We start from the raw sequence: 26,308 nt of genomic DNA on the forward strand, positions 1-26,308 counted from the left end.
CAATGTGCTCCACATGGTCAGGGGATCCGAGCTGGACTCACTGCTTCAAGTCTTGGGATGGGGATAGTGAAGAAAAGAGTCTGAAAAGATAATTTGGCTAACCCCTACCTAGGAGTACAACTGATAGGAATCTGTGAGCAAGGAAGTGGGAGAGAATGGATAAAGTTGCAGCTTTGAGACCATGAGCTGAATTAAGCCACTCAACTAGCTGAAGACTGTTGTACTCTGTCCTCAGTATTGCCCTTTAGGACTCCAAGTCATCATTGTAAGATTAGGTTTATAATTGAAGTCCCGAGAGGCAAGATGGAGGTAGCAACAAGTTAGACAATATGGGTGAGAAGAAAAGAAAAAGGGAAAAAACAAACCCAGAAAAAACCCTTTTCACTCAGAATGAATTAGAAGAAGAAAACATGAAACAAGGCTGGGCATGATGGCCCACACCTGTAATCCCACTACTTTGGGAGGCTGAGGTGGGCACATCACCTGAGGTCAGGAGTTACAGGCCAGTCTGGTCAACATGGCAAAACCCCGTCTCTACTAAAAATACAGAAATTAGCCAGGTGTGGTGGCACATGCCTGTAATCCCAGCTACTTAAGTGGCTGAGGCAGGAGAATTGCTTGGACCCAGGAGGTGAAGGTTGCAGTGAGCCGAGATTGCACCACTGTGCTACAGCCTGGGTGACAGAGTCAGACCCTGTCAAAAAAAAAAAAATATATATATATATATATATATGTATGTATGAAACACATGAAACAAATCTAATGATAAGCATGCTTGTTATGATTTTTATTCAGTAATATTCTGGTAATGCTAGCCACTGCAATAAGACAAAAGAAATAAAAGAATTGAAAAGACAGATTATCCTTCTTAGGAAGAATCTGATCACCCTGCAAAGAACATCCAAGGATCTTTATAAAATAACTGTTAGAACTAATTAGGAAGTCCAGGAAAATTGTTAATATAAGATCAATAAGCAAAAATCGGTGTCTCCCCTAAACACCGTTAGATCATTTAATGTAAAACAAATCACATGTATAGAGGCAAAAATGAAATAAAACCAAGAAAGATGAAGTAAAAAAGCATAAAGCTAACAAAAGATATGCAAGAGGCTACGGAAAAACACAAAACGTTACGAAGTGTAAAGAGGAAGAACTGAGTAAATGGAACTCGTACCTTATTCATGGATGGGAAGAACGTATAAAAGTAACTGTTGATTTTCTCCCAAATCTATACATTGAATACAATTTTTATAAAGGTTCTAGCAGAGCTTTTGAAAGCTTTTGCCTGATAAGCTTATCCTATAATTTATGTCCAGGAATGAATGACCAAAAATAGCCAAGGTGTCTTTTAAAAAGAAGTTAAAGATTGAAGAGATATGCCCTAATAGACAAAAATACTTACTTTAACGGTACAGTTAGCCTGTTATTTTAACATTACTTAAAAATACTTATTTTAACATTACAGTTAGCCTGTTATTTTAATATTACTTAAAAATACTTATTGTAATGTTACAGTTTGCTTTCACTGAAGACACTGTCTTCAGTGAAAGCAAATAGGCTAACATATAATAATTGTTTTTTAACATTCAGAAAACTGATGTGTGTATATATGTAGACAGATAAATAGAGACAGAGAGAGGGAGGGAGGAGACAGATGTGTGGATCTGAGTACTTTTTTTTGTGCGTGTCATTGTAAGTCAGTAGGAAAGGGAGAAACTAGGCTAGGCGCGGTGGCTCACACCTGTAATCCCAACACTTTGGGAGGCCAAGGTGGGTGGGTCATGAGGTCAAGAGATCGAGACCATTCTGGCAAACATGGCAAAACTCCATCTCTACTGAAAATTCAAAAATTAGCTGGGCATGGTGGCACAAGCCTGTAGTCCTAGGTACTCAGGAGGCTGAAGCAGAAGAATCGTGTGAACCCAGGAGGCAGAGGTTGCAGTGAGCCAAGATCAAGCCACTCTACTACTCCAGCCTGGGTGACAGAGCAAGACTCTGTCTCAAAAAAGAAAAGAAAAACAAAGTGAGAAACTGTTAAATAAAACCCCATAAGGAAAAATAAAGTGATGTTTTTATCTCATACCAGTCACAAAATAAGTGATAAATTCTGGGTGAAATTTTAAAGCAGAACTTTTTATTTTAAAATCACTTTAGACATACAGAAAAGTTGCGCTGTGGTACAGAGCATTCCCTTACATCTCTGATCCTGTTTTCCCCATTGTAATCATCCTGTATCACCATGATGCATTTGTCACAAGTAAGAAATGAGTATAGGTACATTATTCTTAATTAAATTCAATACTATCCTCTGATTTCCTCAGTTTCCCTCAACTGTCCTTTCTCCATTCCTGGACGCTATCTAGAACACCACTTTAGTTATCCTGTCTCCTTAGCCTCCTTTGATCTCTGACAGTTTCTTAGACTTTCCTTGTCCTTGATTACCTTGCTGGTCAGGTTTTATGTGGAATGTCTCTCAATTTTGGCTGTCAGTGGGGTTTTGGGAAGGAAGACCGCAGAGGTGACAGCCATTCCCATCACATCATATAAAGAGTGCATGCTTATTGCATGACTTAATATTGATGATGCTAACCCTCATTACCTGGGTGAGATGGTGTTTGTTAGGTTTCTCTGCTGTGAAACTACATTCTCCCTCTTTCCATATACTTCGGAAGTAAACCGGTAACAGCACATACTCAAGGAGTGGGGGAAAGTGAAGCTCTACCTCCTTGAGTGAGGAGTCTCTACATAAATTATTTGTAATTCTTCTGTAACGGAGATTTATTAAACATAGTACTTTTAAAGGAAAAGGTAATATCCTGACTTTGAGGAGGAAAATATCTCTTAATGCACAGATATAAGTAACAGAAAGGGAAAGGTGAATATGTTAATTAAAAAATATCTATGAGTACCATATAGAAAGCTAAAAGACAGATTGAGACGACATAATTTCAATGCATATATGTGTAACAAAGGATTTGCACACAGAATAAATAACAAACTCCCACAAATAAAGAAGAGTAACAACCACATTACACACACACGCACGCACACACACACACACACACACAGGGAGGAGGGGGGGAGAGAGAGAGAGAAAGACACACACACACAAATGAGGGAAGGATACAAATAGGCAGTTGACAGTTTCTCAACAGGGGAAACCCTTAAGATGGTGTACAACCTCACTAGTAATCAGGAAAATGAATCTTAAAACTGCAAGGAGATAACACCTACCACCCATTAGTTTGTTAGAAAAAATATCAGATATAGGAAGATGGAGTAAGAGGTTCATTCATTTAGTGATTATAGAAATATGAATTGGTATGACTTTGGGTACACGTTTAGCAATAGAATGATTTTAAGGATTTAATTACACTAAATTATAGGGATATCCTCCAAAGAGATGCTTCTCAAATGTTTTTGTGCATAGAAATCACCTGAGGAGCTTGTTAAAACACAGATGCTGATTCGGTGGAGTCTGAGCATCTTCGTTTTTACCCAGCTTTCAGCTGATGCTGTTTGTTGACTCGCCTGCACTTTGAGTGAGAAAGCTCTAGAGCAGAGGTCAGCAAACCACCGCTCATTGGCCAAGGGCCAAATCTGGCTCTTGCCTATTTTTACAAACGAAATGTTACTGGAACATGCTTATGTGTTTATGTGTTGTGTATGAGTGCCTTCAGACTACACTGGCAGAGTTTAGTGGTAGCAGCAGAGACTGCATGGTTTGCAAAGCCTAAAATATTTTCTATCTTTCTGGTCCTTTATAGGGGAAGTTTGCCAACGACTGCTCTGGAAAAAATCTTCCACATGTGCATAAAGAGATGTGTGTAATAATATTGATTGCAACTCTTTTTGGAATAATGAAAGAATAGAAACAAGGGTCAGTTGGCAGAATAGGCAAATAATTTGTAGTATATTCACACAATGGACTTCGTTAGCTAAAATTAATGAATGGGACTTACATGTATCAACATGGATAAATCTAGAAAACATTTGTTTTTTTAAAAGCTTAAACTTACACAGAACAAAACTATAATTTAGTTATGGATATATGCATAGGCAGCAAAATTATTGCAAGATTCCTGAAAAGGGTAATCAGCTATTTCAGAGCAGTGGTTGCTTCTAGTGATGGGGAAGAGGAGAAACAGGGTCATATATGGACTCACATGGATTCTCAGCCATTACAGTAATGGATTATTTGTTTAGAAATTTGAGAAGATATCAAAATAAATTGATAATGCTGGAGGTAGACACAGAGTTTCTATACTATTCTGATATTTTTGATGTTTCAAACATTTGAAAAGAGTCAAAAGACTCAGGAAACAATATGCTGAATACGAAGACAGATATTTTGAAGTGCAAGGAAGGCAATGAAGACAGATTATTAATACCCATGGTTCTCTCCACTCTCAGTTAAGCAAGAAAAGAAGATGCTCAGCTACTGCAAATTGTTTCTTATATAGTGAATTCTGAGAATGGTAAAAAAAAAAAAAAAAAAAAAAAAAAAACCACCACCAACAACTTTTTTTCATATGACTAATACTTCTCCATGGCTCATGAAGTGTTTTGATTCTAAGAGGTTACTTCACCCATGTTATGGAGTCGAAGGATTTTCACTTTCTCTGGGGACTAACATTTCACTCCTTTAAGCCAAGATCAGCTTATCATTGGAATAGTCTTAGTGAGGCCAAGTGGGGGTGGCCCCCCAGCACACCTCCCCCTTACTTTGAATTAGAGTCTTGGAATACCCGTCAGGGACAAGCTGTGGGAGCCTTCAACTTCCTTCAAGAAGGAGCCTTTTGCTTTTTTCTGAGAATCTCAGTGGTCCATGCCCTTTTATCCAACTCAGGCATGGATGTCCTCCCACCATGACTTCCTGTGGGCATGATGCCATGAGCTAAATTGTAGTTGGGGTACATTCAGCCTCAGCCCCCTCCCTCTGAGCATCTGCACACAGCTGGAACCAGACTTGGCAACCCTGGCAAGCAAGCCAGGGCAATGTCATTAGTCATTTTCCCAGCAGTAGCGAGATGACTTTATAGGAAGAGGTGGTCCATACTGAAGTTGGGGGGGTCTCAGTTCAACACGCTTATCTATAGAGTATACAACAGGGACATTTTGGTTCCAAGTACGTTTTGATATTATATAGAACCCTTTGAAATGTGTTTGTTATTATAGGAATGTAGGAACACTTTGGGTCCAATCATTCCCCCGTGAAATATTAAAAAGTCCTGCTTATTGGCATTCAACAACCTTTTGTCATGTGCTTTATACATGTCAGGCAATGTGGAAGACATGGCCAGTGGATGATATGAATGTCATCTTCTCTCCCAGCAGTAGGTTTTTCCAGCATTGTGCTTCAGCATGGTGTCTTGCTGGGACCCTGATTTCTGAACATGCTTGATTCCGTTACCCATATAGTTCCCGTACCCATACCAGGGGTATTCTCAGGTTAGGGTGTGACTATGTTCTAATGATCCATCTCTCTATACACATTAGTACCTCATGTTCATGTGGTTATTTTTCATCTTCTCTAGGCCGCACTCTCAGAAATAATGTCAAAATGAAGGAGTCAATGACCAGACAGAGTTTCTGAGCTGTCCCCCCCTTCTGAGATAGGTTTGTCCCTCTGCTGTTGGTTTCCAGCCACGTCTTTATCACTGTTAACCATGACCAGAGGGAGCATAAGTTTGGTACTATAGGGGCGGTCGACAAGGCTTGCGGAGATGGCATTTCCTGGTCTTTGACACACAGCCTGTAACGTAGTAAAAGAAACATAATGTTTAGTGCAATTTTTAAATCTCGAGTGCAAAGACAAGCCGTGCAGGTACTGTAAGTGTGTGCACGGGTGGAGGATAATTGGTGGGGAATACGGCAAGCTGGAGAACATACGCCCACACACCTTGTATGAATCGAGTGGCTACACAGTGGGTTATCACTGTGCAGAAATTCTTGCCCAGGATTGCCAGAGCTCTCGGATTGTCAAGGGAAGCTAGAAATGGGAAATACTTAAATATTTCTCAAGTTTTAAATGCTGGCAACTAAGCAACAAATTTTTAAAAATACCCCGTTTGTGCCAATAAATAAATAAATAAATAAATAAAAGGCATATCCTAAGGCCATAGATGGCCTGTGGGTTAGGTTTGCAATCTCAGGATAATAAAAGAAAAAATCTGAGAGTTTCAAGCAGCCTAGTCTTAGGCCAGCAAGCATAGGCATTTGGGGCTCACCCACCTGGGCCAGTGCCACCATGCTTTTATTGAATCCGATGGCACGTGAAGAAAGAACTTAGACTCAAAAAAGCAATAGCTATCCCCAAAGAAAAGATACAGAACAAAGCAATCATAACCACAGCCCAGGCACCATTAGAATTCCTTAATGACCACTTTCCCATGACCTTAGAAGGGCCACCACACAGGCAGGAAGAGAAGCAAGACACACGTGTCTATGAGGAAGCCTTTCTTCAGCATGACTCACTCTTTTCTGCCCACACTTGTTCACACAGTGGCCTGGGGTGGGTGCCCAGGAACGATGCTTGGCTTATGAGGGCTATTCTCAGATATTCCACACCCTTGGTTACAGTGCGACTATGTTCTAGTTATCCATCGCTCCATACTCACTACTACTGCGTGATCATGTGGTTATTTTTCATCCTCTTTAGGCTGAACTCCCAGAAATAACATCAAAATGAAGGAGTCAAAGACCAGACAAAGTTTGGGGTTCCTTATTTGGAAGGTCCCAGTGCATGCAAAGTGTCCTGTGAGGATGGGGGGTAAGGCCACCTGAGATAGAATTAAACCAGGGTTGGCCAGAGGAGGGAACGGCAGGGTATGGTGCTGCTTGCCTTCTTAACTAAGGAAGCTGTTAATGAGGTAAGAAAGCCCTTCTCTCTGTTTAGAACCTGTTTAAGTGGCAGGACTGATAGCCCTGCTTCCCTCGGAGAATGTCCTTACCATCACTACCTTGACCTCCATTTCATCTTCTTCCTGGATATTGGTTTTCTACAATTGGCATCCACATTACAAAGTGGTTAGTTGCAAGGACTTTGGAGGTATGAAGAGCTGGAATCCAATTTAGACTTGTCCACAAAGTGAACTTGGGGCTGTTTGTCCATATTTTAATGGCACAGTTTTCTGCCTTGTAAAGTGGAGTTAATACCATCCACCTTTTTGGGATGTTTAGGGATAAAGAGGTAACTGTAGGTGATGCCCAGCACTGGCACTAACTTACATAGATCTGTGGATCTCAGGGTGACCTGCAGTATGTCTGACGGTAGGATTGGCATAGCTGGGTATTGCTTGGGGCTCCCTACTCCATCCCATGCCTACCTGCAGTGGGGTTGAAAAGCATCTCACCTTTTCTTGCCTCTTGGGAAAAGGTGGGAAGGTTGTGGAAAGCGTGGCGTCCTGACTGGGGTGGGATGCCCTGTCCACTGCATTGCCCTCTGCCTCTGGCTCCCTGTTAATCCACTGCCCAGGACCTCAGCACCACCGCTTCTGTGTATTCCAGCTCACCCTAGGGTATAAAATGTTTTTTTTTCCCAAAGCCAATGCTATGTCAGAACTAAAGGTTATTGTGATGTAGCAATTTGAATATGATAAGCTAATACATTTGAAGGGGGAATGTTTGAAAATAATTCTGTAGAACTCCATTTGGTATTGGGCCTATTATCTAAACCATAACTTAAACTGCTTTATGCAGTTAGGCAATAGTCTCATGTCAGATAACAACGGGGAGAAGCAGAGGCAGACGGAGGAGTCTTCGAGAATCCACAGTCAGGTGGAAAGAGGATGGGCAGAAGATTCAGGGAATACCTTCTCCCTGGAGGGTGCTGGGCTGGTACCTCCAGAGCCCCAAGGCCAGAGCACAGGGGTGAAACCCCAGCAAGGGAGAGAGAATTAGAATCTGCAAGAACCTCAGATTAACAGGTTTGAATGTTTTTTCCTGTGGCAAAACCATAGCAATTGGCCTTTCCTTGTTGCAGTGAGTATAAAGCACTCACCTTTAGAGATTTAAGCAGGTCGTGGCTCAATAGGATTGGCTCCAAAACCTCTCATCCAATCCTATGGATGCTCAGTGCCCCTTCTCTCCTAAGCTCCCTTTCCCAAAAAGATCTCAGAGCCCCCAGCTTACCTCTCAGGAGAAGTCTTCTTAGAAGATTCCTGATGACCCAGCTCTATTCTGAATTACAGAGAGCCTGCAGGTACCTTTGTGCTGAATACCTGGGGGAAAGCTGTTGACAGACAGAGGAAAAGGTTAGATGTAGGGGGGTCTGTGGGCCCCTGGTGGCAAAGGCCTTCTTTGAAAGTGCCTTTGATTTGCCCCTCTTCAGCCTTTTCTTCACCCATTTACCCCTTTGCCAGTGTCCACTGTGATTCTAGTCTCCCCTGCCCTTGCCCTTCCCCCAGAAATGCCTTTTCCTTTCTGCACAGGGGTGGTTCTGAGACAGAGGGGGAGGAATGGAGGATTTTGGAGCAGTGCCTCTTATGCTATCAGGCTTCAGCTTTTAGAATCTTGGAAAGACTCCACCTGGGAAAGAGTTCCAGAGAAAACAAACTTCAGATCCCAGCTCATATGGGAAAGGGTTCATGTTCACGAAGGCGGCTTCAGGGACCTTGGCAGAGACTGAGGCGGGCTTGGCCCTGGTCTTTAATGGATCCGACACGGATCTTTCCAGGGCCCATGAAGGCTGCATGGTCTCCGAAGGAGATTTCCCTCTCAGAAGCTACAGTGATATCTCTTTATGGGAGCTGTAGTCTTCAGGTCTCTAATGAGCCAACAACTTCCGTCGTTCCAATGGTTTATGCCCTAACACTGACGAGGAAGAGTTTAAGGAACCAAACACCACACCTCCTCTCATCTGATCACCCCCCCTTGTCACGTTGCTTTCCTCTTGAAAATAGCTGAATTTCTTGATGGGATATTAGGAGCCAGAAAGTGGGTCTTGGGTCCAGGATTATCTCCTAAGTCAGAAGAACTATCTTTCCAGGCCCAGGAATGACACCCTGAATGGCAATGATGGGCACAATTTTGAGGCATTCTGGTCCAAGAAGGAAAATGGGGGGCAAGTATGTTAGGAAACGTGCAGGACAGAGTTCAAGGTGATGGTGAATCTTTCTTCTCTGACTCTAACTTGTGCCATTTCTATAATGCCAGTGTGAGCTTCTTAGGATCTGTATTTTATGCATAAAATAAACCAGCTGCCCCTACAGGCACAGCAGTGTGGCTACAGGAGCTGAGAACACCTGGATTTCTGTTTCTGGCATTGTGCACTTAAGAAAAATACTTTCCCATGTTTTTTGCACTTGGGGTTTAATACTGACCATTAATTCCCCCATGTCTGCCTCTTCTGCCAGGGGTCTTTTCAAACATAGACAATCATGGGATATTAAACTTGAAGGACAATAGAGATCATCTAGTCCCATCAACTCACTATATATATGAGGAACCTGAGGTCCAGAGTGGGGAAGTGTCTTACCCAAGGTCACATGGTGAGTTACCTCCTTTGACATCTTTGTGTGAAGTAAAGACCCCTCCCCTAACCAATTTTAGTTCTTATGACCTTAAGATTTATCAAACCTCCATGTGTTTCATGGACTGAGGTATGACTAGGTGCCCAGTGTGGGATTTGGTACTAACAAAAATCCCTTAAGTTAAAGGAGTGTCTTCCAGGGAAGGAAGCTTCACAGGGCCCAGGTAAGGGCTATGGGAGAAGCAAGAGAGGACCATGGCTTGGAAAGAAACAGTGCTGTCACAAACTTTCTCAGCAGGCTGCCTAGACTAATGGCCTTCCTTCCCTTTTCCATCAGACCCAAGAGAACCTTTATGTGGGATCAGTGCAGAGACGTTGTCTCAGAAACATCTCACCTTGAAAGTGAGCCTCCCTCCAAACATGACATCATAGACAAGAAAGGATTCCTCTGTCTTCACAAATCTGACCCCACCTCCTGTTGTGTCCCTAACATGTCCTGGGCAGGAGGAGAGGAAAGTCTCAATGCAATCAAATTTTGTTTCAAGCTTTTCCCATCATATTCCCAATGTCCAGAGGGCTCTTATGACCGCTACATTCCTGAGCATAGCCTCCATAAAAAGACAGGCTTACTCTGTGTACATATCCGCACACACATCCACATCCACATGCAAACGCACACACACATATACATTCACACGCATGCAAACACACATGCAAACACACATCCACATGCAAGCACACATCCACATGCAGATGCATACAAATGCACAAATACATGTGTAAACATACAAATACATGCAAACATACATGTGTACACATGCAAACACAAACATACACATGAAACACACGCTCTTTAAGACACTTTTTAAATCTGTAGTTAGTTGAGCAACATCTCTGGAGATTTTATCAGGAATGCTCATTTTTCAGGACATCCTAACTCAGTCCATGGGTGTATGGCCAGAAAGGAAATGAGCTGTCTTGGAAGTCCTCCTTGATCGAGGCAGCACGTGGCCTGGGGGCCACCAGTGTTACTCCTCCAGGGTATTTTCCTACCCTGTAAGACTTCAAAAGACGGCAAGGCTCAGAGATCAGCCATTATTCCCTAAACCTTCCACAGACCTGTGGCATGAGCCAAAAAGGTCAATGAGAAGGAGCTTGTAGACTTGGGAGTATGGCACCCCCACCTCCCGGTGTCATCAAAAGGGGTCTATGTAATTTTAGCTCCTAGAATTAGAAATGCCCCCTTGGTAGCCCTAAAGAATATCAGCTCTGGGGAAGCAGAGCCTTCTCCTCCCGTCTCTTAACCCTTTAGTGACCCTACCATCCATACCCCTTCTCCCACACACCCCTCAGCTCATCATCAGGGGCTCCTCCTTTCAGAAAGACACTTATAGACCGAAGCCCACTTAGATGAGACCTCTCCTCCTCTTCCATGACAATCCAAGGCCCTCCAGGGTTTTGCTCCCCTCCCTTCCTCGGTTCAGTGGAGACTGCAGCAAAATGGAATGTTTCCAGTTTCTCTGACCATGCTGGGTTTTAAGTGAATCCCTCCTCCTATCCTTCCCTTTCGCTGACAGTTCTTCCCCTTCAAGCTCCCTCTCTATTTCCCCTCCTAGTTTCAATCTTCTTTGGGGGTTTTGGTTTTTACTTTATTTTGCCTTTTTCTGTTTTTTTTTCTTTTTGTTTTTTATAGGTTTCAGAGAAATTATGTTGAATCCAATAAGCCTTCCCGGACATTCCAAGCCTCTTAACCATGGCATCTATGTTGAGGATGTCAATGTTTATTTCAGCAAAGGACGTCATGGCTTTTAAAAGCTCCTTTTAAGCCTCCTTGTTTTGATGTCACCTTGGTAGGCTGGGCCCTCTGAGAGGTTGGAAGCTCTAGGCGTTGTTCTCTTTGGATCCAGGGATGCTAAGTAGAAACTGCATGAGCCACCAGTGCCCTGGCCCTGGCACCCTTTAACACCACCAAGATGGGTGTTTTCCCCCATCCACCACTGGCAGGGTTGCCCCTTCCCTCCAATCATCACTGTGCTCCTTTTTTTCTGGCCTATGAGGCAGCTCCTGCCACCTTCTTTAGAGCCAATCAAGAGAATTAAAAACCTGTGCACCAGGAGCATCTTTTAAACACACTAGCCATTCTCTTGGTTTACAAAAACAACCTAACCATCACAAGAAAGCCTGATGAAGTCCAGCCATGCTCCAGCCTCGCTTTCCCTGCTTGGAAGCGTGGGGTCTCCCTGGCTCTCCCAGGATACCACGCTGTCCTCTTAGTGACCTCGTCGCCCTGCAGCCTCCAGTGGGGAAGAGTCACAGAGAGCACCTAAGCAGAGGCGGAGACGGCGCGGTAAGAGGAGGGGGAGCCAGGCTCAAGTGTTGGCACCAAGTTAGGTCTCAGAGGAAAGAATGGAAACCTATCACTTTACATTTTTATTTTGATTTTCGGTGGAAAAATCATCCTTTTTTGGGACACACTTGCCCCCTACTTCCTCTTCTCTCTGGAATGGCTCACAATGAGTGCGATATTAGAAAACTCCTTGCATAGGAGAGTTTCTCCAGGCTCTTCCTGGACCCTTAGATCTGCAGTTCCGACAAGCTTTGGCTGCAGGAGGGTTTTGCCCATGAACTGGCCATCCTAATAGGACCACAAGGGACCAAGGGGATCAGGGACCAAGGCCCTTCCTGCCAGCCCATGATCCCGGGATTGGCTCTCTTCCCCTACTTCCACTTATTCTTGACTCTGAGAACTTTTGGAACCCAATGGAATCAGCATTTCAAGGTCAAGATGAACTGAAGGGGAAGAGAAGTAAAACTTGGCCTCCTCCAGCCCCTCTCATGGCACCAATGGAAGTGTCCTCCTGTTCTCTGGTCAATATGTGTGTTTTCTTTGCTTGCTTTGATTCATGCCTTACTCCATGGCCACCCTCTTCCAAAGAGGGGGCTAGCTTACCCCATTTTCAACCTGATCCACTGAGGAGAGGGAAGGGGGTGACTTTCCGTTCTTCAGTAGGAAAGGCACATTTATAGGGCCTGAAACTCCCCTGTATTTGCTGACACGCTGGTGGAGTAGACTTCTGGCTCCCCAGCCCATGGGGCCTCCATTGTGTGAAGTCAGCATAGGCTGCCCACCTAATGGTGGAGAGCATGAAACTGGAAGCATCCTGCTGGGGGCTTCTGGGGGGAAAAGTGGTTGTTTTAACCCACCATTGTTTTGGGGTGGTGTTGCTCACAAATAGAGAATAGAGTCTATGCCTTTGGCAAATTTATTTGGGAGTTCAGATTCCCACCTAAGGGTTTTACTTCTTGGGTCCTATGGATGGTGGTTCTTCATGTCAGGATCCCAGCTTGATTCTGCAGATGCCGCCATGGGGTTTAAAAACATGAGGCTTTCCAAGTTCTTGCCCAGTATCTGGGGTGGCCTCCAGAGTATCACCTGGGAGTTCAGCTTCTTTCCAGGGCTCCAGGTGTGTGTTTATCTCGCCCCCTCCAGCTCTCCTCATCCTGCTCTCCATTGTTCCATGTCAGGCTGTTCCCCATGATGCCCTGCTGATGCTTTGGGTCCAGGGCCTCCTCCCAAGTGTGGCTTTAAGGAGTAAGCTCGAGGATGATGTTTTTTAATTATTGTAAATCATTACCTCATTTCCAGCCTCCCAGGCTCCATCCATTCCCGCATCTTTTATTCTGCCATGTTCCTCATCTTGTGCTATGACAATGGGGCATTGTGTTTCCACAGAGACTTATAGGAGTGTTCAGTGTATAGTTTCTTAATAAACACTTTATTTTCTAATGAAATGACTGAATCAGACCTCTTATTTGGAAATTTTGCAAAAACATTACAAATACAGAAGTTCCAGGCTACCAGCATTTTTTCCTGTTACTCTTTTTAAAAAGTTTTTAAGTGAAGTTCTATGTTTACAAAGGTATTCACAATCTGTTCCATTGGTTGCTTTCATTGAGAGTCTTCCAGATAGGTTAGGCTCATACAGCAAAGTGCTTTTTCATCTTATTGAGAAAGAATTAGAGGCTCAGAGAGGTTGAATGGTTACCCAGGGTCACACAGTGTGAGAGGTGAAAGCAAAACTCAAAGCTGACTTCTACAGACACTGCTTGGGCCACTGAGACCCTCACTCGCTTGGTATCTGGGTCATGTTCTGTTGTCTGAGCAGCCAAGGCTCACAGAAATCTTCTCTCCAGAAAGGGGCTGATATGTGAGGGTGCCTGGGAGTGGAGTTGGGGATCCTTTATCTTTGGTGCACGAGCAAAGCCAATGGGACTTTCCCAGGGATGGAGTAGTTTTATATGCTCCCTGTGGATATTGGGAAAGTGACCTTGTCCAAGAAAGGATGGGGCTTTGGGCTTACAGATCAACACCCTTGTCACTCAGAGACATGCCCCTTTTCATACACACACACACACACACACACACACACGTGTGAGCCAAACTCTCATGGCACATTCCACGTGGGCTGCCAGGAGAGAAAGGCCAAGGAGTAAAATGTTTGGATGAACTGACACATCTGTGCACCCTTGGACCCTGGCGCTGCTGCAGCTAGAAGAGCTGAAATGCTTCCTGTAACTTGCCCTCTTCCTTTTAGGAGGGGAGGACACTGTGAGGCTCTGTATGCAGGAGAGATGGAGCAAGAATGGAGGATGTGGGCTGGGAAAGGGTTCCTGGGTGGAGCCGGATGCTTGACGAGGCCCCAGTAACTCTTGTTGGAGCTCAGTCTCTGAGGAAGAAGAGGTGAGGCAAGTAAAGTAACACAGAAGGGCTCGTGTTCAAGTCCGACAGGAAGTTGATCAGACCAGGTTGCTGCTTTCTTATGTACCCTCACTTTATCTTTTATTTAAGTGCAGTTTGGCTTGAGAGTCCCTTATGATAAATGGAAGTTCCTGCTCTCTAGAGTGGCCTGGATGAGGGGTGGACCAAACTCTACGTTTTTCCCTTCTCAAGGGTTCCAGGGAGAAAGAGTTGGAACAGGAATGCCCAAAGGGTTGGGACTGTCCTTGGGACCACGAGGAGATGTGCTGGTTCAAGGGAGAACTTTCATTTTTAATATAGGAGGGATTTGAGCTTTGTTTTGTTCTGATGATTGGAGCTTGTCGGTGTTTGGGGGAAGAGACAATGGGTAAAAATGGCCCCTGCGAATATGGGAGAGAAAAGTATCCACAGCTCGGGAGGAAGGGATAGCACTGGCCTCATGGAGGGAGTGCTCTTCCCATATAGCAGGAGACAAGAAGAGGAAAGGATTCAGAATGTCTTTTTGAGGCTATAGGGCAAGAAAGTGAGGGAGTCCTTGTCTGGTGGCTTCCATTTTGTCTATAAAGAATGACGCAAGGTCTTGTGCCATGAGTGAAAAGATCCTAGCAGAGTGGAAGGTCTGAACTGCCAGGGGAGGAGGCTGTGAAGACCACGGGGTGCTGTGGAAAAGTTGCTTGGCAGAATGAGGAACTGGCCGAAGTTCCTGGCTGAAGTCTAGGCCTCTGCTTTCCACGTTTTCCTGCTAGTTGTTGAAGTCTCATGGCATTTACCCCAGTGTTGGTGCCACTAGGGCACTCAGAGCTGGCATAGGGCAGATGTGGAGAGCTGAAATCAGCCCAGAAAGATGATGGTTTGGACTGGCTTCAGTTTAGGGTGGCTCAGGGAACCAGCCAGTCCTGTAGCTCCCAACCTCCTGCATTTGAATCTCACCAACAGGATTTCACAGTAGCTTTCTTAGACCTTAAGTTTACATTTTGGTCCTGCATTTTAGTGCTGCACAGGTTCACAGCTGGCTCAGTTCATGAACGTGGTACTTGCCAGGTGCTCTCTGGATCTTCATTCCAGAGGGGTGGTTGACAGGTGCTGGTTCTGAAGCTTAGAGAATGAGAAACTCAACTGTACCCATAAGATCTTGTGGAGCAAGGTGAAATTCGATGTAATACATTCCAGGAACATGCACTGGAGAGGCTGGAGTCTTTCAGTAGCATTACATGACCAGGTTCTGGAACTGGCTGCCACGCTCCCAAGAATGGGTTTACTGTGGGACATTAATAATAATAATAATACTATGTACCTTATGCAGCACTGACTCAGAACCAGGCACATTTTACCCACAAAGAAGCTGAAGCTCAGAAAGGTTGAATAACTGGCCCAGGTTTACACAGCTTGAAATGGACAGAACTAAGACTAACAAGGGGCCTTCCTGACCTCAGAATGCTTTTGGCCACTCTGCTGACCCCCAGGAGCACATCTTCAGCTCCTGGAAGGCTACAGTCATGGGGGTGCTCCACAATCATAGCTCCCCCCAACCCCACTCCACTCCTAAGACAGAGAAGTCTTTTCTGGCATCTGCAGAGCTGGACGCCATCCCTGACTTCCTTCTGAAACCACTGGAACAGGATGATTTTAAAGACTAGAAAAGAATATCTGCAATGTCCCTTCCTCTCTTATTGTAACTTGGGGTGCATGAAAGCGTGGTTGGGCTTAGATCTCAGATTAATCACCTGTCTTACAGTTGGTGAGATTCCCACGCAATGATGACCTCTTTGATATTGGGGAGGACTTGTTGGATGACAGCAACCTGATCCTTAGGATGGCAGGTGAGGCTGCCCAGGTCTGTGCAAGGGTGAGCGGCTTCAGACCGGAAGGTGGTAGAAAAAAGGGCCTTGTCTGACAACCCACTGCCACTTCACCTTTCTTCAACCCACCTCAAAGACCTCCTGATAGGTCCAAGCTCAGCCATGCAGCGCTCACCCAAAAAAGACCAGACACTAAGCAGACTCAATTTGGAAGTCAAGAAGCTGGCCTCTAGCCACCTCTGTCTTGTCTTTTGTGTGGGAATCCCTTTCTGAAGCCAAGCTGCCAGCAGCCACATCCTCACCTCTACCTCCCCAGCCACAGGTGTGACCGCAGCACAGCACCGGGCTGTGACATATCCCCTGGCTCGTCCCGGTTCCCTCAGGTCAAGCCCAGGCATGAGCAAAGAATCAAGCATCTCAGATACAACGGTGAGGCGGCAAGGGAGGGTTGGATGCCGCAGGAAAGCTCAGGAGCGGGGAGATCAATGCAGGACGACTTCACTGTTGTGTAGCTTTCTGCATGGAGCCAGACGTGGATTAGGCGAAGAGCCGGAGCCTTCGTTCCTTCAGGGTTTACTGACTCCTGTGCTCTGGCCAGACTCACACATCGCTACCAGCGTGACTCTGAAAGCAAGAGCAAAATGAAGGTGGCAGGGAGGGAGAGATGGGAGGGGAGGGAGAGGGTGATGCTGGCTGCTCAGAGTCTTCCCTGGGAAGGGCCCAGGGAAAACTCTTAAGCATGACAGCGGAGGTGGGAGGAGGGTGGAGAACAATGGGGAGTCTGGCTTCCATCTGGACTGTCCAGCAAGGGCCTGGAGCACTCCTTCTCCTCCCTCCCAGCTCTCCCCCACCCCCCACATTTCCACTCTTTAATGCTGGCTGATGTGGGCGAAGCTGCTTGCAGCCTCCAGATTCCTTGGATAGCTCTGGTTCTGCATTTTGCCTTTAGAAATCCTGTTACCACCCCCTGTACTTCCCACCTCACAAGAAAACCTCAGCCTAGATCTGACAATATATTTCCAGAGCTAAATAAGACTCCTTCAACCCTACTTGAACCCAAAAGTGAGTTGAAGGAGACGTGCTGGCAAGAGACAAGTCCCTTGTCTACTTTTTTGGGTGTTTCTGAAATTCCATCAGGATTCTGAGGTCCTCTTGGGTAGGACTTTTGTTCCAGTTTCTCCTGCTAGTGGATAAAACTTCCATAGAGTGACCCCCATTTCCCTTGAAATTACGTCTTGCTGAGGGAAGAGATTTCTGCTTGGGTGATAAGGTCTAACACCCCTCTGCATTTTTGTCCCCTTTCATCTGGGCACTTCGTCCTTGTGTCACAAAATATCTGGGTGTTTGTGCCCAGAGAGCTAGATCTTCCTTCTTCATTATGCTTGAGTTCTGGGTGGATGTGAATGCGTTGCTCAAATGTTCTGTATGCTCCTGGTCCAGGAATGGTGAGGATTGACAGACACGAGGGGAGCAAGGAAGATATTAGAGGCAAACCTTTGACTGGGGCATGCTCTGCTTTGAGAGAAGGGAACAAGAAAGACAGGAGGACTTCTGAGGAGCACAGACCCCACAGGGATGCAGAAGGTACTGATGGGGAAGATTTGATGTCAATGGCCTCCAGCCCAGGTCTGCGTGGGTTGTATCTGGGAAGGAACTTGGTACTCTGGGGTAGAGAAATCTTAGCTCAGGGCTCTGATGGGACTTTGAAGCCAAGATGCACGAGCCTTCCACATGGGACCAGATGGACACCTGGCCTTCTCAGGATCATGGTGTTTTCTCCTGATCCTCTGCCAGTAGGAGCCTCTCAGAGCCTCTCTGAGATAGATGAATTTGACTTTGATTTACCTATGGGTGGAGATTGGGGCATGTGGCATAAGTCAAGAAGAATGGAACTTGGCTTTTCTGAGAGCCAACACCCGTGAGCAGATCTCACTTCATGCCCTAAGAGTAATGTCAAGTAACATTTGAGTTCGGAGGGGTGGTCAAAATCCCCTGCTCAGCTGCAAAGAGGGTTTGCAGAGCAAGGACGGAGGCCACCCAAAGGCATGCATTCCAGAGTGGCAGTCCCTGACTTTTGCCTTCATCCAAGTTTGAGGGATAGGACATCATGTCAGCTCGGAAAACACTACCAAACCTGACTTTGGTAAGTAATGCTGGAGGCCTTGGTGGCTTGCAGTGATGACCAACTTGTCTTCATGGCTGTCTTTGCCCTGGTTTCTGCCACCTGTGTACTGTTACCATGGCAGCACAATGAAGCCTAGCTCTGTCTTTAGGGGCCTCAGTGGAGCAAGCGGCCTGTTTCCCTGAAAAAGACACATCCTTCCCTCCCTTGTCCTCGAGTTGATTCTGCAGTGAGAAGGACAAGGACTTAGCCCCGGTGAAGTGGAAAGTAACTTCACTGCTGTCTAATATGGCCTGGTGGTGCCTCCTTTACAGAGTCCTGATAGGCCACCTATGTTCTCACTCTGAAGCTCACATTATCTTCAGTCTGTCTGGGTCCTCGAAATGTCGTTTAAAAATCACATTTTGGCATTCTTGACTCTGCAACGCTTGCCATAGATTTTGGCCCAAAGTCATGAAATCCTGACCTTAAAATGCACTTCTCATAAAAAGAGAGGGTGTGGAGCTATGGGGAGCACATGCTCTCTTCCAGGGATGGGGCGTGTCCAGAGAGACTGTGACATGGTTCCTAGCAGCTGCACAGGCCTAGGGAGATGTCGTAAGCATGTCAGGAGAACATGACATGGAGGGTTCTCGAGTTTTAAGCTGAAAGGGTCCAGCCTCTGTGACACAAGGGACCTTTGCACCTTACAAAGGCTCTCTAATTTCTAGTCTTTCCCAGCACTGGTCAGACAAGCAATCTCCAAGCTCTGTCCTCTTGCTGCCAAAGTTAAGGAAGAGTCAGAAGGGACATTCCAGGGTACTGGCTAGATACTCACTAAATCTAGTGTATGAATTATATCAGAACCTCTGGATGCTCTTGCTATTAATTCTGAAAGAAAATTCACATGGCAGAGAACTTGAGAGTAAATCTCAAACAACTTCTGTCATGAGTGCTAATCCCTGACAGCGTGCCCTGGCCAGAAGGGCACAGCCAGGATCCGTGACGTTCTCTGATTACCCCATCTGGGGGCCATAGCTCTTAACTGAGGCCTTTTGCTTCAGAGGAAGCCAGATACAGAGCCAGCCAGGGAAAACTTGAGTCTGTTCCCTCCCACTGTCAGTGGGCAGCAAGGGAGGCACCACCAATATAGAACATATTCCAAGAATGTCCTTCTTGGGAGAATTTAAATTCTAAGTTCATGTTTAAATGACTCAGAATCGTTCAATCTTTATGGCTGTCAATTTGGCATTTCTTGCTACCATAACAGGAGATTGCTGCATAGTACCTCTGATACCAAATGGCCAACCTAATCGTTAAGAAGACCAGAATATCCCCACTGTGCATTTTCAGGAGGGTGTCTTTGGCCATGTTAATAATTGTCTTGGGTCAATCACTTGACCAACTGTTATTCTGCATGAACTGGTCAGTTTTCTGGGCAGAGCTTCAGTGCCTGCAATATGGTTCTCCCTTAATTTGAAATCCCCAACTTGCAGAAAAACCTTTTCCTCTTCCTCCAGTTATTAGATAAATGATGCTGTAAGGTTCAAGTGCTCCCTTTTTATCGTCTGCAGCAATCTCTCCCCTTACTCTCATGATATGCCAAGGATCCTTCAGAGAACGTTGGAGAACATTGCACAGTATGACCAGCCCTTAGAGATTCACAGTTTGCGTTAGGAAATGAAAGGCCCCAAGAAGCCCTGCTGTAAATAAAACTGATTCTACCACTTTCCGATTCTAATTAAACACAAAACATTCTTCGCTTAATACCTTTCAATGGACTCAGCACACACATGTTAGAAAACACTGGGTTATGGTGTGGTCAGAAGCTTTTAAAGAAGAATCAAGCAAGATGTTGTCAACCACCCACCTTCGTATTCAAGAAACTACCACACCCAGCACTCTACCCAGCTGTAGGCTCAGCCCTCACTTCTGCCTTCTACATAGAGTCAGAAAAAAATTCTGGTTGCTGATGGATAGATACTCTTGTGAAGATCAGGAAACCTTCACTGTGATATCTCAGAAGAAGATGGTAAGTCATTTCACGTAAGAGCTTGAGACTTCAGCATTAAACCTGGCCGTCTGCCCAGGCTGGTGGAGGTGACATCGTCTAGTGGTAGCACACAGCAGTGAAGACCTGGATCCCAGTGTCAACTCTACCACTAGCAAAATGGCATGGGGTAAGTTACCTTTCCTTGTTCCATATTTGTCTCTGAGTAGCTAGTAGAGTTTGCTGATCCTCGTGTAAAAGACCCTGCCTGGACAGATGCCCCAAATGCCGTGTCCCCATGAGTCACTATTGTCTCTTAGTGGAGGACGTCTTTTGGTTCTTGGTCCTTCTCTCCTTTCTGTATGTGTTGTGTATCAGGCGAACAGAGTGAGAGAGATGGCTGCCCCTTTGGGTGAGGATCAGTGGATTTCTGTGGATGAGGATGGAAGCAGATGCTTGGGGGTTAATAGACCCTCTCTGTCACAGTTGGACAGGGCCAAGCGGGAGTTCTTGGCAAGATTTTCCGACTTTGATCTCAAGAAGGCAGCTCTGCCTAACAAATAGTCTGAAATGTCAAAGAATAAATGTTAAAGTTTGAAGGGTCATTCTCCAGGGAGTTGCCTTGGATGGCTAGGGAGGGAGAGGAGGAGGGAGAGAGGGACGCAGCAGAATCCTTCACATAAAGATTCTGACTTGGTTTTGTGATATTTAAGAGAAAGGGAAAACTCTGAATTATTTATATCACAGAAGATGTAAGCAGGCTGTAGAGAAGTGGCCTGGCTTTGCATGGTAGTTTATGGCCATCATTTAGCCGCCCCAGCCTTGAACGGGTAAAATTCTTTTGTAAGTGACATGGTATTGAGCTCTACTTGAGCTGTTTATTAGTATTATTATTATTGCTATTATCATTTCAATCAAGAAAATTCATGTCCTTCGATATGTGAGTTGGGGGAGACAATTTCTAGAAATGACATTTGCACAAAGCAGGAGTTATATCTGTCCCTTAAAGGGACTCTAGCACATCCTTCAGTAACTCTTTCCAGCCCTGTGAATTTCCAAACTGTTTACCTCTTCAAGCAGGGATTTGGGAGACCCCCGCTCTGATATGGGCGGGAAGCATCTTAGTTTGGGCCTGGGCACTAATTGGCCATGTAGATTTGGGAAGGTGAATTTCATCTCTCATTTGTTCCCTCTGAAAGATGAAGATGATTGTCCTATGCCTCTTCTGAGTATGCTGGGCGTATGAAGGATGACTCCATTGTGTTCAGAATACCTTGGTACCTGGCAGAGAGTGGGGGGATAGCATCTATATTATGTGAGAGGATAAAGAAGTAAAAAATGTTAAAAGGTTACGTAAACAGTGATTGAAGGATTGGTGGCAAAGCTGGGGGGAATGGGTTCTTTTCTCTGTTTATTTTGGTCAGTGATAAAATGAATACTTTATGTTGATAATTATATCCTGATTCTATAGCATGGGTAATTGAAATTCACCAATAATCCCCAAATTGCAGTTAAAATTAAAATGGCAAGAACTCACACACTCTTCCATCTCTACACATGGTACAAACACGCTCTCGGTCACTCTCCTAATTGTTTTTACCTACCCTTGACAACATTCTGGGAGGTGAAAACACATGGAGCCAACTTTTGATCAGTTTGGGGATGATGAGGTGAGACTAGTCCAAGTGCAAATCAGATCATCAGTAGACCTCCAAACAAGTGATACTGTATTTGGGAGGTATTGCTTTGGTTGAAGATAACAATACTCTTGTTTCTTTCCTAAACCTGTTTTTTTCTACCTTGAAGAACCTAGAGAACATTTTGCTGTTAAAATGTCACAGTGACACTCCTGTTATAAAACTCTGAAAATGTACATATTTTTACCCTCACTAACTTACTCTACCTCCCAGAAAGGTCTTTGAAATGTTTTTCCTCCACTCTCTACTTGCTATGATGTGGAAGTTAGACTGGCACCATTGCTCTAGGGAAGTGGTTCTCAAAGTTTTTGGTTTGGGTACCTCTTTACACTTAAAAGTCATAGAAATTCCAAATATCATTTCTTTCCATAGGTTATGTCCATCATATTCCCTGTATTTAAAATTAAAACTGAGTATAACTTAGATGCTCAAGCATACACACACATCCCATTTAGGTGTCGTGATGATGACACCATCACATGTCTGGAAACCACTGGACAACTTCATGAATAATACCTGTGAGACACGAGAGTGAAATAAGGCATACACTATCTTACTATTGGTAGTAAAATAGTTTTGACACATGAATCTCCTGAAAGGGTCTTGAGCCCACCGGGGACCTTTGGACCATTTTGAGAACGGCTGCTCTAGGGAAAACAGGCACAAGCAGATTCTGAAATCAAACCTAGGTCCCCTTGGAGCCAGGGAAATCTGCCAGTCATGGACTTTGATCCAGGTGTAGGAGTCTGTCAGAATTCCATTTCCGGATTCAAACATCACTGACTGCCCCATGGGTGTTCACTTAAGGGAAACTGGATACAACCCTGCATGTTCAGTTGCTGGGAATGTGGAAAATATACAAGAAGGACTTCACCTATTATTAAGAAAACAGAGTGGGGGCTGTTTGCTTGCTCTGGAGAAGAACATGGGCTTGATGTAACAGTAAACATTATTGGCTGATTGAAGAGACTCAGCACGAACAAGATTTGCAAAATCCCATTATTGAGAGCAGGAGGTATGAATGCAAGGGGATGAGAGAATTCGTAAGTAGCACCTTGCTGGTTGGGCATCCCTTCATGTGTACTGTAGCTCTCACTGTGCATCACATTTGGACTTGTTTAAGGAACATGTGGGGCTGGCAGTGCTCCAGCCAGGACCCATGGGAGTGCCTACTTAAGTTTAGATACCCTGGCACCTTCTTCCTCTTTCTCCTAAGCTGGGCAGCTTTGGTATAGGAAGATTGGATTATGAAACGCTTTAATGTCTACGGAGCTTCCTTAGGTTAACTCCGTGTAGCACCCAGCACACCACCCCGCAGAGGGACCTGTCTCATCATGAGGTCCTACGTGGGTGACAGTGTTTGTGCCTCTTCCTGTTCATCATTTATACCCCAGGGAGCGAGAACTGCTCTTCTGTGGGATTATTTCACAATGCCACCAGAATAGGGTCTTTCAAGGAATACCTCTGAGATCATGAGCAAATGTTGCTTCATTGACTCATTCTTCAAACGTATCTGGGGCGTCCACTCTGTGCCACACACTCTGCTACTAAGTGAGTCAGTCGTGTTTCCTGCCTTCAAGAGCTTTATTGTCCTGTGCAGTGGCTTTCCATTGGGGGTGATCTTGTCCCCCAGAGGACATGTGTAGAGACATTTTTGGTTGTGACAACTGAGGATGGCTGCTTCTGACAGCCCCCCACAATAAAGAATTATCCAGCCCCAAATGCCAACAGTGTCAAGGTTGAGAACTCGCGGTCTAACGAGACTACAGACCAGCATTAGTCTTGAGTAAGAGGGACCTCCTCACTTTTTAAGGCCCTCCTTCAGCTACCAAGAGTCCTAGGGCCATGGGAAGGGACCACATGGAGCCCACACCCCACCTTCCTTCTGAACAATGTTTTATTTCCTAAACCAGAATTCCTTACCCAAACAGCTCTCAGCTTTCCTCTGGGACATGTGCAGCTTTCCTCATCGGTCTGTTCTAAGGGTGGGCTGCACTGCAGGTGTGTGCACTGCTAAGCCCAAAAGTTGGCCAAAGGATTACTGTATGGGGGCAGTGGGAACATCGAGAGTATGCGGGGGGCAGTTAGAGGAAGATGGAGTTGCAGGCTTAGTGTGCACACATACGTACGTGGGACCCCTTTCACTGTGGGACGCAGGACGGAGGTGGAAGAGAAGGGAACAGGCTGGGGCCAACTCGCTAGCACCATGTGTCTCCACTCACGGTTCCAAGGAACCAGAGACACCGGAAGTCAGACCTGGCCCTTCAGGCCATCCTGAAAATCAATTTCACAGGGCAGGAGGATAGGACATGCCTTATTTATAGTGTGTTAGCTTGATTTATAACTTCCAAATCTTTAGACATATGAAATGTGGGCTTCTAATTATTCCCTTGTTCCAGGTACTTCAAATGTAAGGAATAGGCCTGGTATGGATAAGTGAGTCATTATGAAGCAGTATGATGAAATTATGGGAGAGATAAACAGAGGAAAGACACCTAGCACCTAGTTCCTAAACGGAGTTCTTTTTTGGTCTTTTTTTTTGAGATGGAGCCTTGCTTTATCGCCCAGGCTGGAGTATAGTGGTGCAATCTTGGTTCACTGCAACCTCTACCTCCATGGCTTAAGTGATTCTTGTGCCTCAGTCTCTGAATACCTAGGATTACAGGTGTCTGTCACCATGCCTGGCAAATATTTGTATTTATAGTAGAGACAGGGTCTCACCATGTTGGCCAGGCTGGTCTCGAACTCCTGACCTCAAGTGATTCGTCCACCTCAGCCTCCCAAAGTGCTGGGATTGTAGGTATGAGCCACCTTGCCCGACCTAAATGGAGTTCTTAAAAATACTGCATCATGACATTGATCTGCAGATGATTAGATAAAAATGGCAGTTCAAGGAATGGCATAATTAAAACGGTCAGTTAAGACTTTAAGGTTTCCATTGTTTAGAGAGCTGTATTCAAGTCTTGGAAATCCTGACCCCGTTGCCTGGTAACTAAACACCACAGTCGTTTGGTGACCTCTGGCTGCTAGAAGTACATAATTGTGGAGATTCTTCCTGCTGGACCATCTCCACATTGGGGCAATGCTCTTACAGGCCCACCCGGTTGCCATAGAGACCAATCTCGAGGTCTCCACAATTGACTGGTATTTACTGGGGATCTGCAGCTTTCTGGATGCCGTGACCAGCATCATAACGGAAAGAGAGGGGCTGCCCCTTCCTTGCTCCCCATTTGTGCACTACTGTGAGGATATCTGTTGGTCACAGAAAGGTAAAGACCCTGGAGAAATTGAGTAGGAAGGATTTTTTTTTACACTTTTAATAACATTGTGCTTTTTTCTGATTACAAAAGTAATTTATATTCACAGTAGAAAATTCAGTGAAATACAGAAAAGCACACAAACATAAATTATCCACCATCCCATCACCCAGAGATAACACTGTTAACATTTTAGCTTTCTGCCTTCTCATCTTTTTTATGTACTTATTTATTTGTCAGAATCAAATCATTCTGTGTGCACATGCACATACACATTACTTTGCTACCTCTTTTTTTAAAGAAGATTGCATTTGCAATTTAACTGATCTTGCGCAACGTTAAAAAAATTTGTATAAGTGATATATTTACCACATGCTTAAAAAATACATACATACACACACACACACACACATAAACTTGCACAGAAATGTTCATAGCAGCATTTTTTATAACAGTCAAGAAGTAGAAAAACACAATGTTTATCCACTGGTAAATGGAAAGAGAAAATGTGGTGTAACCGCACAATGGATTGCTACTGAGCAATCAAAAGGAAGGAAGCACTGATACATGCCACAACATGGATGAATCTCAAAGAAACATGCTAAGTAGCTGGACACAAAACATCCCATTTTCTATGATGCCATTTGTATGCAATGTCAAGAAGAGGCAAATCTGGAGAGACAGAAATTAGATTAGCGGCTGCCTCAGGCTGGGGTTGGAAGCAGGGATTCCCTCTAAATGGACCCACGGCCCTTCTTGGGGTGAGGAACGTTCTACAATTGATTTATCCTGATGATTACGCCATTCAGTAGATTTCCTAATTGTTGTTGAGTTCTACATTAAAATAGGTGAATTTGATGGTATGTAAAATAATGCCTCAATAAAGTTTATATATACATAAATACATATAATAAATATGTGAAATAAAGTTTGCATATATGAACTCAATGATGCGTATACATAATATATAATAAATATATAATATATAAAACATAATATATGTAAACTTTATTGAAGTATTATCATTATTTATCTCAGATTACTGCTATAGATAGATTGATCTGTCTATAAAATGGGAGCACTACCCTGCTTTCAGCTGTTCCTTATCTGCAGTTGTTCCTAGTACCGCTACCATTACCACACAACTAATTTCTGTTACTGAGTGTCCTTATGAATTATATCTAAGCAAATTATATACCAACAAATATAAAGATATGTGCTTTTTTTTTTTTT

The 26,308-nt window shown here is 44.6% G+C and overlaps 1 protein-coding gene across 10 annotated transcripts in view; it reads left to right on the forward strand.

Annotated features, from left to right (window-relative positions):
* The window catches only part of NTRK3 (neurotrophic receptor tyrosine kinase 3), a 391,402-nt gene that overhangs the window by 272,465 nt on the left and 92,629 nt on the right, over nt 1–26,308 (forward strand). For 2 of the 10 annotated variants that reach the window (XM_037730504.1, XM_017506143.2), the window contains 2 exons: nt 9,357–9,491; nt 11,166–13,264. The exons of 7 other annotated variants lie outside the window; for them this stretch is intronic. In XM_037730504.1, coding sequence (XP_037586432.1) covers nt 9,357–9,491; nt 11,166–11,284 — 254 coding nt within the window. In that variant the 3' untranslated portion in view covers nt 11,285–13,264. Of the gene's footprint in view, nt 1–9,356; nt 9,492–11,165; nt 13,265–26,308 lie in introns of those variants that run through there. One more of the 10 variants, XM_017506144.2, reaches the window with a different exon arrangement.

The sequence above is a fragment of the Cebus imitator genome, unplaced genomic scaffold (genome assembly GCF_001604975.1).
Source record: "Cebus imitator isolate Cc_AM_T3 unplaced genomic scaffold, Cebus_imitator-1.0 Scaffold348, whole genome shotgun sequence".
Classification (NCBI taxonomy): domain Eukaryota; kingdom Metazoa; phylum Chordata; class Mammalia; order Primates; family Cebidae; genus Cebus; species Cebus imitator.